The 17,057-nt window shown below is 41.5% G+C and overlaps 1 protein-coding gene across 1 annotated transcript; it reads right to left on the bottom strand.

Annotated features, from left to right (window-relative positions):
* Window positions 1–3,806: 3,806 nt before the first annotated feature.
* lrrc4cb (leucine rich repeat containing 4C, genome duplicate b) lies at window positions 3,807–5,702 on the bottom strand. Its single transcript, XM_076078776.1, has one exon. The coding sequence runs from the start codon at window positions 5,700–5,702 to the stop codon at window positions 3,807–3,809; it is 1,896 nt and encodes a 631-aa protein (XP_075934891.1).
* Window positions 5,703–17,057: the final 11,355 nt, after the last annotated feature.

The raw sequence follows: 17,057 nt of genomic DNA, 5'->3' as shown, positions 1-17,057 counted from the left end.
TAGATGCTTGAAATAAGGTCTGTGGTTAATACAAGCTTAAGAGACTTTAATGCTTTGTTTTCTGACATAAAATACATCAGTAAATGCCCCTCTCCTACATTTTGAAGTTCTTGCGTGTCTAAAAAAAAAGGGCGGTTGCTAAATGAGACAACAAAATGGAATCATAGTCCGCCTTTACCGCCTCGTTGTGTATACTCATGCTCATGTGAGCCTATAGCATCAGCTTTTTACTACTGCCCATTGCATGCACGCACTCAAAGTATGGTGTTCATTTGATAAGATTAATAAAAAAAACTGTAAATATCATAAACGTGGGTTTTTTCTTAATAATCCAAATATCCAATGGAAAAATCCCATTGGATATTTGTCCAAGGGTCCAGTTCGATGCTAACTTGGCAGTGACCTACAAAAATCCGTCATCTCTTCAGCTGTCGGTTATGAAATTCTCAAATTTGCATGCATGAATCAAATGATTCTGTCAGACAGATGGAATGATTCAAAGTAGATAAAAGAACCCGACTTCCCATGTATTATACAGAGCGATCAGTTCCTTTTTCTCTCAGAGAGATCCACTTCCCTCCTCTGACCTCCATAAAATAAGCTCAGTACATTTCTTCACGGCACATTCTTCTCAGTTCAGCATTCTGGGAGCTGCTTAGTAATCCGTCTTTGTTTGAATATTTTTATACACGTTTTCATGTGCAAATGGGACAAAGGTGGCAAAATGATGACAACTTCCCTCTGAATAATACATTCTATGAAATCTATTGGAAAAGAAGAATTGCAATTTTTATTTGTATTCATGTACAGTATGAACTACAATCTCAGGTATCAATAATTGAACATCATCCTCAGAGAAATTTGTTGGACTCATTACAAGCACAGTCTCTTGTTTTTTTTTCTTGTTTTTGTTTAGCTTTTTTGTCTTTTTTTTAACAATTGAAGCACATGTAAAATTATGATCTGAAGATCTTTTTTTTTTTTTGCATTATGTTTTTGAAAATATTTTTTTTTTCGTAGAAATTTAACCATTTGATGATTATTCTCTCCAAAAATGAGAGAGAATATTCCCACATACAGTAACCCTCCCTATACATAGACAGTTGGTAGAATAACACACAATAATTGGATCACCTTGGCTCGGGGGTTTTGCACAAAAAAAATCAAGCTCACTCTGCTGGTATTTCAAGTCCAACATTCTGCGGGTCGGGCTTAATTTCATTCTGGCATTCAAACATCTCTCCACATAAAGCCATCCGGCTCCAGCAAATACCAATACAGAGATATATTCCATTCATTATGAATAGCTCACAACCCTCATCCCCAAATATATATATAAAAAATCTCAACCTTTTTTTTTTTTTTTTTTTTTCACTGTAGCCAGCGTCAACATTGAATCATTAAGCCACCAAAAGCATTGAAAAGGATTTGAGCATTGAAAAAAGAAAACAGTGGAAAGGGAAAGAATGGTTCACACCACGACGTGACCATCGACTGCACTGTTCTCATCGGTCACAACGCTCCGTGAAAGGCTGACGATGAATAGCTTTCTGTTTCACTTGTTCCTGCTCCACTGTCTCTCCCTCATCAGACAGGACCTGTCTTTAAATGTATATTTCACCTCCACCGTCTTTGTTCGCCATTCAGTTATTGTATCGAGTCAAAGAATAGATTCAGGAGACTGACTGATAAGAAGCAGCATGAGTTTGTGTGAGTGACGTTTTTTTTATTCACACTTCAAGCTATATGGTAGCTGTCTGTACTGAGGTCCAAGTCGATAAGGCGAGAGGAGCTGCCGGACAGCCATGTTCAATTTTTCACATCATGCGGCGATATTTTCATTTGATTAACTTGAAACAGCGCGTTTGCTCTGCAAAAAAAAAGGTGACGTCACGCGTGGGTCAAATCTCATCAAGACCATTTGTAAACACACACTCCGTTATGCCAGTTACGTCGATAAATCTGTCACATTTGTGAAATCGACCAGTGGGAAATTAAAATATGCTCGTTGCGCGGAGACCAAAGCGAATGGCATCTACCTCGTCTTACTTTCTGCACAAGGTCACAGTTTCCATGGCGACAGTCTGATGGCTAGTTTTGCCTCCTTATTCCTTATCTCTTTTTTCCCCCCCCACTCCTCTCCCTTCATATCTGTAATATATCTGTTTGAAGACCCCTCATGGCCGTTGTGGGTCTGCCCCCCCACACACACACACTTCCCCCCCCCCACTGTTCTACACTTTTCATCCCTGCCTCCCTCTTCCTTGAGCCTTCCTCTTTGAAAGACTAAATGAAAAAAAGCAAAGTGTAAACAGACTACAGGAGAGACGATGTTCTGATGGTCTATCAATGATGCAACATCAAAGTGGGCGCGTTTTTCTCAGACACAAATTAAACTGAGCAACGGTTGCTTTGGATATCAAAGGCCCCTCACCCCGGTTAGATGTTGGGCACAGGGAGAGTGGAAAAGTCTCCCGCTGTTCCGTTATCAGCTTTCCTCTGTTCGTCTGCAAATTAACTGCTGATACAGATTAATGAGCTATAACCCATCTCCTCTTATTTTGTTGCAGGTTCCCTAACTGCCTCACTGACTATGTTAGCCCCAGTCTGTGTTAGTCTGACAGGGTCACACTACATTACAAAGCAGCCTCATTTGCCTCTTTATCTGTATAACAGATGGACCATCAGCGCCTGAGCTTGTGTGACCCCGGGGGTGATGGCAAGGTAACGCGACACTGAGTGGACGTAGATCATTACTGGGTTAACAGGGAGGCTACAGACTGCAGCCTTATGCTCCCCCTCATTTTCCCGAGCAATATTCTGCCGTCGTGCAGCACACGCCGGCGGATAAAGCTAGACAAATGAGACATGGCGAGGGGGGTGAGGAACGTGCCTGAGCTAAGTGACAGAGAGACAATCAAAGAAGCGATAGGACACGGAGGAAAGGAGAGAGGGTAGACGGGGAAGACAAAGCACTCAGACAGAGGAGAGGAGGAGTAGAAGGAGAGCGAAGTAGTAAAGGTTGAAGTGTAAAGGAAAGGTAGGTAGGAGGAGTGGGAGCATGGAACCTAATCTTAATTAAAGTGAAGGATGTATGGCTGTTGTTTAGGAGCCACGGGGGAAATGCACAGTTACTAATTTGGCTGCTCTGCTCCTCAGGCATGCTGGCTTCACTGTGATATCATCCAGAGCTGTGTCATTAAAAGATCCCATTTTGCATTGAGTGACAGCTAGAATATGATGGCAATGAACATAACCACATTCTGGGTTTTGTCTCTCGTAAACCTCCGCCGAAATGGGACGTGGTGTGCTGAACAAATAGATGCTCATAAATGCTTATAAATACTAAAGCAATGCCCTTTAACAAAACTTCTTATCAGGTAAAATCAAAGCATTAAATCGATGGCATTGCATTCATTTTTGTTCAAGACCAATTTCTACAGTGGTTTCACATGAGCTGCATTTGATAGATTCCACATTCAGGTTCTGTAAACCATTCCTTCCCTTGTGCAGTATTACACAGAGAGAGAGAGAGAGAGAGAGAGAGAGAGAGAAATAAAATGAGCTAAAAAGCTATCACAAAATGTTTTTCTTCATTTAGTCACTAGACATACTTTTAATAAATAATCTTTGTTTTTGTAAAGACACTTGTTAAAGTATCATATGTCGTCCCTTTGCCAAATGCTGATTTACGCCATCAACTTTGTCAAGTCAATGTAATTTTGCCTCCTTTTTATCTTCAGGTTTTGGTCCATTGTACTCCAAGTATGAAACTGCTGATACTGGATGCTTTGTCAAATTCAAGATCAGATTTGGGTCTCTTGTACATTGTCTTTTGAGCAGGCTTGAATCAGTAAAGGTTCCTGTGTGGCTGAGCTGTGTATGCTACTGAGCATAGGACCGTGGTGGTAGGAGCTCTTGTAGGTGTTGTAGTGGTTGTAGTGCTCAAGAGGGGGCAGCGATAGGTGCCTCTCCATGGCAGCGACACCTGCAAGCTCTTCTTCAACTGTTATGACCTCCATGGAGGAAGCGGGGCCATCGGGATCCTGCTGGTTGTGCTGCTTCCTCATCTTGTAGAAAATGACCAGCAGGACAGCAGCCATGAGCGTGATGGCCACGAAGCAGCCGATGATAATCTTGGTGGTTTTCATCACCTCATCCAGGCCATTGAGGGCTCCCTCTCCATCCAGATCAAGAACTGGAATTGTGTAAGTCCGCTCTGTGGTCCTTGTTAAAACGGGAGTACCTCTTGTCGTCGAGGTTGACACCCAGCCAAATGGGGGAAGCGGGGTTTGGTTATCATCCCCCGGGGTCTCAATGGTCTCAACGGTGACTGTGGTAAAATAGGTCACGCCACTGTTTTCCACAGAAGTGACATTAAGCACAGCAGAGGCAGAAATGTTGCCGGCTGTGTTGCTAACCATACAGGTGTAAGTCCCAGTGTCCTGCATTGTGACGCTTGTAAAGTTCAATGTCCCATCATTTAGTACAGACAGACGCACCTTATAAGCCCCGTGTGTCACCAACGAGCCGTTTGGCGTAAGCCAGCTGATGGATGTCAGCGAGCTCGTACGACATTTAAGCTCCGCAGCCATGCCCTCTGTCACATTCAAGTCACTGGGTGGCTCCACAATGACGGGAACATCACACTGAAAGTAGCTGTGGTCCAATTCCCCAATGTAGCGACCTTTAAAGACTACAGGAGAATGGCACCGGGCGCAGCAGCTGGTATTGGCAGGTACAGTCTCCTTCAGCCACCAGCTGAGCCACAGGATATCACAGTTACAGTTCCAAGGGTTGTGGTGGAGGTGGACCCGCTCCAGGCGATGTAACGGCGTGAAGAGGTCATGTGGTAGAAAGGTAAGGTTGTTGTGAGCCAGGTTGAGCTCCACCAGTGACTGAAGGTCATCGAAGGAATTCCTCTCGATAGTTTGGACCTGGGCGTGCATCATCCACAGTTTCTGGAGGTTCACTAATCCTAAAAATGAGCTGGGCTTGACGACGGAGAGCTGGTTTCCTGACATTTCTAGCTCTTCAAGCCTGACCAAGGGTAAGATGTTGGGTATCTCCTTGAGGTTGCACATTCCCAGGTTCAGGTAGCGCAGGTTGCTCAAGTCCTTGAAGGCTCCGTCAGAAATGTAGGAGAGACGTTTGAGCTCACCTAGATCCAGCCTTCGGAGCGAAGGGACCCGGTTGAAGGCATAAGATGGTATACTTTCGATAGGGTTGTTCCGTAGCCACAATTCCTTTAGCTTGGACAAGTACTCAAATGCTCCATTGGGGATTGTCGTAAGCCGATTATCAAAGAGCTCCAAGGTGTTGAGACTGGCCAGTCCATTGAAGGCGCCAATTTCAATGTTGCGGATGTGGTTTTTGCTCAGCTGCAGGATCTCCAGATGGCGCAGATGTTTGAAACTGTCCACCTTGATGACCTGGATGAGGTTGTCCTGGAGGTTCAGGTAGCGAGTGTTTGTGGAAATGCCATCTGGGACATCCCGTAGGCTGCGGCGGGTGCATATGACTTTGCTGAACTGATTGCTGCATGAGCAGACGGAAGGACAGGTCTGAGCGCGAACCAGTCCTGCCACCACCAGGATCTGGAGGGCCAAAAGCAGCACAAAGAGGGGGTTGGACAGCGCCCCCTTCAGCCTACGACCTCTCATTGTCTGGCGCTGGAGGGAGGAGATCATTTTGTTCAGCATTCATAGTTCATCTGCTGTTTGTGTTCTCTGCAGAAAGAGAAAGAGAAAGGATAATTATATTTAGTAATCACATAAAGTAGACAGAAAATGAACTGACAGAAAACAAACAAATTGATGAAGATGCAACTTGGAGCTCTGGTAAATTGTAATAGGTGTTTTTCACCCTTTTTATCCCGACATATAGTCCAAACAATTCATCAAAAACTTGACAACAGATTAATTGACAATGGAAATAATAATTACTTGCAGCCCTAATCTAATTAAAATGCTACAATGTGGATAGATTGTTGAAGAAACAAGATCTAAAGGAATTAACAGGCTTCAATTGATTATCATATGTCGCCCTTATGTAGAATATAAAACAGTTTTTTGTTAGCTCTCTAACCCTGGATTGTCCCAGATTTCCAGACTTCACCGAAGCTGATGCATCTGCACTGGAGACCGAAAATGAAAAACGAGAACTTTCTGATATTAAATTAAATTTCTTGTAGAGATCCTAGAATTATTTAATACCCAACGCCTAAGTCATAGACCATTTTAACATTGCAATTGTAGCATTACACTCAATGAATGTGGCCCTGCACTGTCACAATGAATCTTATCTATAAAGAATAAATGTCCATGCTAACAACAATGTAAAAACGAATGCAACCTGCAAAATGCATGCATGCAAACAAAGAGGAAGTCCACATATTCTTGCTTGAAATTGTGCTATAGAGCTCATATCTTAATGTAAAGCACAACATTACATGAACAAAGTCAGTGATGAATGTTATCCAGTGACAAAACAATGAGGCTAATTTCTCTCTACTTCGACATTTTACTATAATATTCTACATCCTTTTTATTTATCTGTGATTCATTCCCTGGGGTTACAAAAACAATGCTTTTCATTGATTCATGATTAATGCCTTTTTTCACTCAAAGCAGTACTGCAGAGCTGTTTACTTTTTATTACGATCCAATTTATTGTCGCACCGAAATCTCACAAATAGCGTGATTCGATAGTGTGGAGAGGCCTGATATTGCCCTTCTATAACTATAGCAGGATTTATTATCTCCCAAATCAAGTGACTGACAAGAAACTCGTTACTCTGTTATCTTAGATTAGATCCAATTAGATTAGATTAGTCCATTCAGCCTAAGTGTCTAAGAATATGCCTGAGTGTGCGCAAGATAAAAATAGACCGAGACATTCATACACATACAGTACAGCATGTACCTTTCACTTTCACACAGCAGTGTTGATGTGTTGCTATCACCCCTTATTATCTCCTGCCCGCAAAGATGGCAACCAACAAATAAATCAATATGCACTGTATTCCAAACATATCATATATGCTCGGAAATTATAAAATGTGACAGCATTGTATCACGCTTTTCTATTAAATGATACAGTCACCGTTCTTCAGTGCAGTCAGCGTCTTTGCCAAGAGCGAAGCACTCTCGCCTAGTGCAAGAGACATTAACCTTGCCTACCGGGTCCTTACGTTTAAGTATTTCCCCCTGTCTCTTTCCAACTCTTCAATCTCAAGTTATCTGTTAATCTTCTCTTTCCATCAACCCACCAGCAAGAGGAAATTAGTCTATTATGACAGGTGTTTTCTAAACTGTAAAAATTGTTAACTGAGGTGGAAATGTTCTCCGGTGAGGATGAGTGGCTGGCCTAATCAGTAGAAATGAGCCTTGCATGTAGCTTGTTTTTTTTTTGCACCAGCCAGGCTGCCACACCAAGCCGAGGTGTTTGGGAGGCTTGCAGAGAGATGCACCTCTGCTGGGGGAATTGGTTGAATGAGGCCTCCCACTGGCAGGGGCTCATTTTGTCTGGCTGGAATTACAACAACTCTGCGTTGCCATCTAAGAGAAGAAAATGTCATACGTGGCAAACACGCGGATGGAGAACGTCAGCTGTCAGAAACAAATCTCTCTTTGCATTTCCACCGGAATGCTTTAAGAATAATAGCAAATTCAGCAATTAGCATGTTGATTTACCACTCAGAGTAATTGTAGCTTTGTGCACATGCCTTTTTCATAAAACATTGTATCGGAATACAGTCTATCAGCACAGAAGGGTTTGCAGAAGAAGAAAAAAAATGCTTCAAACATATTTCCTGCCTTTGTCGGCGCAACACTGAGTGGATTAATTCCATCTCGGCATGCTCAACATGTATTCACAGCCTCTGAAAGCAGTAGCCGCTTACATCTAAAATCCTTCCAGCAACATAAAAACACACCCACCCTTACTTTTCTGCTCACTGCACCAGCAGCCACTGGCATTATCTCCGACACCACTGTGATTTGCCAAATCTGTTTGTTCTAATGAGTTTGTTGGAAAAGTGCGAGGGTAACTTGTGTCTCAATCAGGGCGCGCACAGCAAGGAGGCTTGTATAAAGCGGAGTCTTTCAGAACATTTAAACTACAATGTCAGATGATTAGAGTCTTGTCAGTGTTGTGCACTGCAAGCAATGACATTCCACTCCAACTGGCCACATGCATTAGCTTGGACATTCCCACACACTGCGGAAGCAAGCTCGAAAGTCTGTGATGCAAATGACTACAACTCAAGAAATGAGGTAACAAAAAAAATAGTCCCATGGCACGAATACAAGAATAAATATGTTAACACTGCTCCACGCAAGTCAAATTGACAAAGATTATCCATTCATGAGGATGAAACGTAACAAGAAATGTTGCATTATTGAGCAACTTGCTTTGCAGGCACATTTTTTTTTTGATTTTGATGTTTGTCTTTGCTTGTTGGCATATTAAACATTTCCCCTCAGAGTTCTACGTGGGGGGATTTGGACTGTTTTATGTTCAATAAGATTATTCCAAGCAAGCGACAAACATCTCAATTTGCATTTTTACAATCAGACAGAAAATGTGTGGCACACGACTTCTAGACAAAGGCCAAATAATGTAAGTGACATTGTTTATTATGCAATTTACTGATCAGTCGTTTGCAGTTGATCCAGTGGGTGTTGAACTGATAAAGTGGGTAAAAAATGAAGAAATTAAATGTAGCAAGTCCCTCATCATGATGGAGAAAGAAGCCCGTGGCCGATTAGTGGGCTGTCCGTTGAACTGAATGTCCTTCTGCTAATTCATTCAACACAATACTGATTCATTACATTTGCATACGTTCCTTGCATGTCTTGTGTCCTCGTTTGTGCTGATGCTGTAACCTCACGGGCCATCTGGGTTTTACAAAACGTATGTGCAGATAACAGACCTCAACTTCTTTCTTTCTTTCATGCATGCGGTGGGCTCGTACGAGTGTGCCCCCTCAGATTAAGAACATCAAACACTTGTGTAAATGACCAGCGTAAACATGGTGGATGCCACCTGTTCGTTCATGACAATTACAAATTAGCATAATTGACGCCTCAATAATACCACATAAGGCTACACATCCTGCCCCATATGTCTTGTATTGAAGACCTGCTTTCGGAGATCCAGAAAGGAACTTTTTTTTCTTTAAACAGCGTCTGTAGCAGCAAAATTAAGGGACCTGCTAAAAACAAGGAATGGGGAAACGTAACCAGTGCGGTTAATGTGTCACCTGAGGGTCGGACTGTCACTGAAATAAAAAAAGAAATGTTTCAGTATATAAAAAAACATTTCGCCACAGCGAGGCGATCGATCACTACAACGAGAGGGTGTCGAATAATTTAAGTCGTTTTGTAGTTTGAGATGTTTATATTGATAATGAAGAATTATACAATAGCATCAGGAGCCAATGGAAACTAATGGTGATATTGTTAGGCTATATGAGTACATTTTGAATTATATTAGCTTGTAATTCAAATTGCAGTCATTTTCATGTAATTTGTATAGGGTTTTCAAAATTGCTTCAAAGTAATTAAATACAACCCATTAGTAAAACAATTAAACTTGGATAACAGCAGACTAATTGCACATGACAGTCTGGACCGTTCATATATTGTGTTCCTACTTACGAGAAATTTCTAAATAACTTCCCCTAAATCACTCGTACGTGCCCCTTAACAACGAATCTGTTTGCAGGAATGGTTGTGCATGAGGCCCAATGTGCCTACGAGACACAGATAAATAACTGCATATGCAGTATAGACAATAAACAATGACCTAAGCTAAAAAGCAAACAAACTTAACACAAGAGATATTGTGAAAAGGTAATGCTGGTGATATCTAAATCCAAATCCATTTTTATTGTTGTCAACAAATCCCAGGAAGAGACCAAAACCAATGCTGAGTTAGTCCATCTGTCAATACTTACTGACTTTCCTACTGCGCCTGTGGAACTCAGCCTAAAGCCTATTTGTTACTATTGAACAGCTAAATCTTTTGGTCAGAAATGCACACTTTTGTTCTGCTACAAAGGCTTAGTACTATCCTAAAACATCTGGGAACTGTAGTTCACTCAAACAGGACTAAACGGATTATTAGGGGACTATTTCTGGCTGCAGATGAATACACGTTCGGTGAGTCTGTAGAACTGACTCAATATAAAGTACCCATGTTCTTTGCACTAAAGGAATATGTCACCCACTGCAACAATTGTTTGTTTTACTGGTAGTTTCTGGACAATAGTGGAGATCTGTGGAACAAAAGAACGAGATATATATCACGCTTTGCCTACACAGAAAATACTTGTTAGTAGAACAAATTCATTATTTGGTCATTTTTAGGGGCTTAATAAATTGAGAACAAATATAGAATACTGCCAGCATAGTCTTTTGAAATGGCTTGGAGGAAATCAAAACAAATCTTCTACAGATCGTAAACGAATCGATAAGTTGATTAAGAAAATTAATTGGCATCTATTTTCCTCATTGATGAATCATTTAAGTGTTTCTTTTGTGTGCAAAAAGTGAGGATTGAATGAATATCTATATGGGTAATTTTCGTGACTTGTTCTAGACAAAGTGATTAATTGGAGAAACCATCGAGTATGCATGATTTTTAAAATTATCCAGCTGAATAACCCAGCCCAGTGTTGCCAACTATTTTCTGTAAAGAAAAAAAAAAGCCAGTAGCACTAGCTCCAAAGGTCGCTAAATCTATTGAGGAAAAAGTCGCTTCAGCCCTCCAAGCAAAGCCACTCATCCAACAATATCATTATGAACACAAACACATCATATTGTAGACAAGCCGGAATGAATGCCACCAATACTTATTTTTCCTTTTTTTTGTCAGTGCATTTGATTTCTTGATTGCTGTCGGGGTGTAAAGAGAGTTTAAACAAATATATCAAAAATAACATAACCCTCTGTAGCTTAAAGCTAAGAAATACATTGTGTTTTATTTTTCTTATGAGCGAACATTTTGAAAATAGCTAAATGTGGCCCAGTCTGACAAATGGTCTTTGATGATTTTCTTGCCATGACAGATTAATACTGCATAATTCTTAAGATTAAGCAAATCCAGTAATAATCATTTGAATAAAAGACAACGGCAGCATTGCTATAAGCCTCCATAACAATGTGCGCTGTGGTTCAAAATCCGTGTGCAGACATTGGGGGAGGGTTTTTCAAATCTTGCACTGGAGCCCATCATACCGAGAGGCCACCATTGCTGCTGCCTCATTCTGACATGCAGACTGAAGAGTGCTTCACTCTCCGGCTCCGCTCCACCTGGAGAAAAAAAAAAAGAGAAGGCAATTCCCCTCCCCCGTCTTGGCCTCAGTACGCTGAGTGCTGGTGTTAGGGAAATAAATCTAGCATGCTGTTGGGTGCTGCTGACTTATCAGCCAAACTCTATTCTTTTAACAGGAACAGAAATGATGGCCCTTCCGTTGACTGGATGAGTCTCAGAACAGCAAAACCAGTGCATTTTCTTGAACATTTTTCACTCTCTTGGGATGGTCTTATTCAACATATATATATATATATATATATATATATATATATATATATATATATATATATTATTTGCCTTTGTCGTAATCATCTGGTTTGGTTGGGTCGGTTGTTGTAGGAGCGATGCTTTGAAACAATCAATTTAAAACAGAAAAACGTTTGCTGGCAATGCAGCCTCTCTTTGCTTCACTCTCCTTTGTTGAAAGAATTACAGGCCACTGCTGCAGCACACTGTAGTCTACACAAAAAAAAGGATGGTGCCAACCAGATTTCAGTGTTGTTCATTTCTTTAGCTTTATAAACCCAATATGGAAGTTTACTTTACTTAGTGGAATGCCCAAAGAAGAATGGGGAAGTCGTTACACCAGCTACGAATGGAACCAAACAAACAATTACTGTGCATTCAATCAGGTGATTCAAAGTACAACAAACGGCAGCCGCAATATTTCTTTTTCAAGGCAATGAAAGTAACAATCCATCCTGACGAAAGTACCCAAGTACAACTATCTGGAGGCACAATATTTCATTTTCAGTGGATTCAAGGTAACATCATCCTGATTGTATGGGAGCTAGAATGCATGACACATAATGTCTTGTTGAAGGATGGCTGTAGACGTGAAAAAAACATAGAAGCAAGGTCATACTTGTGGGTTATGTTGAAGTTTTTTGTTTTTTTCTCATCTGTTTGGAGATAAAGTGCTTCATGAATGGATGGCTGCCAAGGAGGTCAGTGAAAGGTGGAATGCTACGCTATATGGTGCAGGATGCTATGGGGGCTGCAGCCACACTCGAGATTTAATAAAGCTGACCAAACCTGAAGTGTTTACCCAGTTGCTCACCCTCACAGCCAGGATATGTTTAAATTCCATATACTTTTTTCCAAGTCATTTTGGACAGGTCAATAGAACAACGTAATTGGATTTTCAGAGCGCTTTTCCATAAAATCTCGATTGGCTCCTTTTAATTTTAAAGCTGCCTTAATCGATTGTCGGACCCCGGGGGGGGGGGACAAAAACATGAAGACTAGCTGACTGATACATCGACTTGACCCTATACAGCAAATACTGCATGCAGTGCCATAATATTCTAAACATTGAGCCAAAAGAGGCTAAAAAGCTTTGTAGAACTGCAGGGTTGGCTGACATTACTATTTGAATCATTTCATTTAATGTTAGGGTGTCAAATATAAAGCTGCGGGCCAGAACCGGCCCATCAAAGAGGCCAATTCGGCCCACTGGATGATCTTGAAAAATGTGGAAAAACTCCACATTTGTTTACTGGGGGTTGTGTTGTCCTAAAAAGAGTAGCAAGTCCTACGCTGGATACGCTGTTATAGATCCCACATGCTTATGTACAAGCTACATGACAACACCATCAAGCGTAGGCTGCTGTTCAAAGCACCTTTTCGTGCTCAAGGAGTATAATATTCGGTGCCACTGTCAAACCCATAATGGCGTAAAAAAAACAAGAACTTGCAAGGACAGCTGAGAACAGAGGAGACAAAATGATTTGTTGGCAGGTTTGAGGAAACAGCTGTCCGTTTTTTAGTCGTAGCCGAGACCTCAGCGAAACATCTCAGGCTGTTCATCATCTGTTTTGTAAAGGGATTGTTCGTTAATTGCGAACAGAATGTACATTCATGCATTTCTTTACACTAAAAGAAAGGTAGACATTTGGAGGTGTTGTAATCTATAGATTCTCACGGGATGGTTTTACTGGTTCGGCCCACTTGAGATCAAATTGGGCTGCTTGTGGCTCATGAACAAGGATCAGTTTGATACCTCTGTATTAGAGTCGATCCAGTCCACTACACAGTATACTGACAGTAGTCCTGCAAATTCTTTTGGACCAAAAATTGTTGCCATGCATTGTTAAGCTGGATGTGAGGTTAAAAGGTCTTTGATTTCTTGTTTTGGTCTCTTCATCGTGAACTACGAGGAAGAAAAAGGTGATGCGGTTGACCCTCAGACCTGAGCTTACTTCCACCGTCCCCTCAGGGCAGCAGCGCTTCCAGATGGCACGGTCGCATTATTGAAAATCATCACAATTTTAGATGACCCGGCTCATTTTCTCCCGTCTGTGATGGAGCGAGATTAAATTAAAAGAAAGGCAAAATTGAGAGCAATCAAGCTGCCATCTGGAATTACGGTCAGACAGACAATCACTGTGAGAACAAAAACCTATAGACACATTTTAATTTGCTATGAGGCAGTATGCTATGCTATAATGTCTGAAAAATGGTACATAGGACATTAGTTTTAAAATGAATCTCTTGTTTCTGATGAGAAATGTAATATCATTATCAGCCATCCAGCCACTTTGCCCCATAGAGTGATGATTGCAGCCTTGGCTACTGAATTCTGACGGGCGTATTTTGTTTGCTTTTGTTTATGAAACGGCTGTGAAACTGCCATGACACACACTTCAAACTCTGTGGAAGAGTGAGAAAAGCAAAAGCAGTGAGTGGACAAGTCGACGGCATTTTCATATAGAACCTGTCTGACGTGCGAGAGGTTTAAAAGTATCACACTACTGTGTAAACAGGTTCTGTAAGGATTAAAATTGAAGAGATCATTGGCTTAAGAGCAAGTGAAAGTAAGACATTACACATCTGTAAATTCAAAATATTAGAGTTATAACAAACATGTTGAGAAGGAACAGCCAGCTTGAGTTCAACTGTTTCTCTGGGTGCTCTTGTGTCACCTCTTGTGTTATGGTGTTAACGGTATCACATTATAGAAAGCTGAGTCCCCGCATGTTATTTCATGTGCTTTAATTTCAGGCAAGTAGGGGAAGGTTGCTATCTTGTGCCAATACTGGAAAGAGGGAGAGAGCGCGAGGGTAAAGAGACACCTTTCAAGTGATAATTCAATTCCTATTCACGTATTACCGTACGCTGCCTCCATTATGATAATTGCATGGGCTAAATAATCTGCAGGGACCTCCATGTTCAAATGCACTCTGCCAAGGCTGTGTCTGGTCTCTGCAAAGGGATTAAGACAGGATGCCCTGGGTGGCAGACTGACTGAATGCGAGGGGCGCTCTTAGTATTCGCGTCACTCGCCCGGCCCACCAATCTGCTCCCATGACTGCGTTCCTAAAAGGAGATCTGCGAGATCGGCCAATTGCGGGTTGGAAGGGCTTCGTAGCAGAGTCGAGGCCGATCGGACTGAATGAAAACACGGCACAGTGAAGTATGGTAGCGTGACTCATGGTAGTGGGGGACAATGTCCATAATTGGTTACACAGGTTTAAACTAATGCTCACACTGGGGGATTTTGGTGTCGATGATCAGAATACTGTGTGAACACACGCAGAATACTGTGTGATCACACGCAGCGTGAGGAAAGCAGGTGGCAGCCGGGGTTTAGCTAGGTGAGTACAAACAGCCAGCAGCGGTGGCAGAATAATGAGCTGCACAGACCCCATAAGCTGCCTTCTTACAGCAGTAAAAGAGATCACTGCGTTAGCAGTAAGATTTGTGCGACTGGTGATGTAGGTGAACACTTTGTACCGCAAGCGAATTAATTCAGTGTACTCGCGACAGTCTTTAAGGTTGAAAGAGGAATTATTAAATATTGAATTCAATACATTTTATGCCTCATCAGTGGAACTTGGCTCTTTCCAAATGTGTTAATAACATATTGAATGTGATTCTTCTCAGGTTCAGAGGCTTTAGAAATTGAGCCAAGTAGTTGCCTTTTCATGATCTACGTATTCTATATATTTCTTCATGGCCAGGTATAAAAACGCTTTTACTGAAGAATTTGTAGGAACCGTTTAGATTCCTCCCTTCCTGTGTCCCATCGCTGGTGCAGTGGAAATACCTCCAAAAGGCCGACACACTGTCAGTCATTGTTAACGTTGGAAAAGACAACAGTGTCGCATTAAAAACGACACAATAGCAATGTAGCTTCAATGGCCATCTTGGCAGGTTGCCGCTCCCTGCACAACGCAGAGTGCTCGGAGGGATTAGTTCACTGAAGTGTCCCCTGTTCAGTCACAGCTATTTGCCAATGAATTCCGGCCATTCTAGTTTGCAAATTGACTGAATGGGAAAGTTGGAGGCAGTTCTCTCTGGAGGTTTTGTGTTCACATCGGGGTGAACAGGGGGCCGACAACAGATGCTGTCTTTTGTCCTTTTGTTTAAGATTGCTGCCCACCAACGTGCCGCTGTGTCTCTCGTTGGGAATCCTTCCTGTGGATTCTGCCCTATAGTTATCAGTATGTGAGAAGTCATTCACACGTCTCTAATAACTGAGACTGTGTGTGCAGTCGCGTATAGCCCCCATGCTGACACACCGTCGGAATGTAGATTGGTGTCGACATGGCCTCGCAAAGAATTTCACACCATTTTCGAAACACAGATTAGATGTGTGAATCTGAATATTGTTTTGGCCACATTTATGTTGTGTAATTACAGTAGCACATTTGTCTTGTAAAAAGGTAGGTGGTGGTAAAACAGCTTTAGCTTGGTGCAGCATTAACGCACTGTGAAGTCATTATTCTGCTTTTAGCAGTAGTTACTGTTACTTTAACAACAAAAAAAAGGGGGCTTCATTTTAGTATTCAAGGCGAAACACTCGAGGTAAAAACATTTTTATCATTGGTCAACTGTGACTATAATATTTTGTCTATTTTCCTTCCATAACATGTCGTCTTTCAGACAACTGGAAATAACACATCCAAAATACACATTTAGGTTATTTGCTTCTGTTGATTTCTCCTAAATTCACCAAGAGTTACCTTTAAATTATGCCTCATTTGCATATTTAAACCTACAATTTCCGGAAACAATGTAATGTAAGTCATTGACTGGGAAAGTTTAATGGTGATATTTATTAGATAAAATGTTTACTCTATTCACCTGCAGTGTCTCCCTAAAAGATCAATAAAATAAAAACAGAAGTCTACATGCACACGCGCACACACACACACACACACAATCATTAAATCGATACACCTAAACAGGTGTAGCAAAGCCCAAAAGATGAAGCCTGAAGCCACTGAATGCTGCTTTCTTTTCTCCTAATCAAAATGAAACAGTAGCTGGTTGCTTTGTTTTGCTTGTTGGCTTGACTGGGTTTTTCACTTGACTTGACCAAATGTCACAGCGAGCAGTGCAAACTAATGATGTGTTTATTTTGGAGAGAAACAAAATCACAGAAATAAGATGCTCCTCCTGACTTGCCTGGGCTGACTCGGTACTCCTGACTGTTGGCATTAATATGTTGGTGAGCAGAACTTTAAACATTTTAAAGCGGACGTTATTGTTCTGATGCCACAGTGATGGATTACTTGGACTGGGATGTCTAGTTGGGTGCATCCACCCTGAGGCCAGACTCCAGCATTTATAATCTGCTTGGAGTCTTAAAAAATGCCCAAGATGAAAGAGGAAACACAGTTTGTGTGTAGTTCATGGGCTTCACCATATGAATTCCATTATAGTCCAACACAATTACACCACACCAAATTCAACTCTCAAATTTAACACTTGAGAATTGTTTCTTTAAA

The sequence above is a fragment of the Anarhichas minor genome, unplaced genomic scaffold (genome assembly GCF_050575085.1).
Source record: "Anarhichas minor isolate MPS153535 unplaced genomic scaffold, ASM5057508v1 ptg000067l, whole genome shotgun sequence".
NCBI classification, from domain to species: Eukaryota; Metazoa; Chordata; class Actinopteri; order Perciformes; family Anarhichadidae; genus Anarhichas; species Anarhichas minor.
This window is presented reverse-complemented; position numbering and strand designations above follow the sequence as displayed.

What these genes read in the sequence shown, in the direction of transcription:
- lrrc4cb (XM_076078776.1), bottom strand. Translation starts at nt 5,702, where the DNA reads ATGCTGAACAAAATGATCTCCTCCCTCCAGCGCCAGACAATGAGAGGT.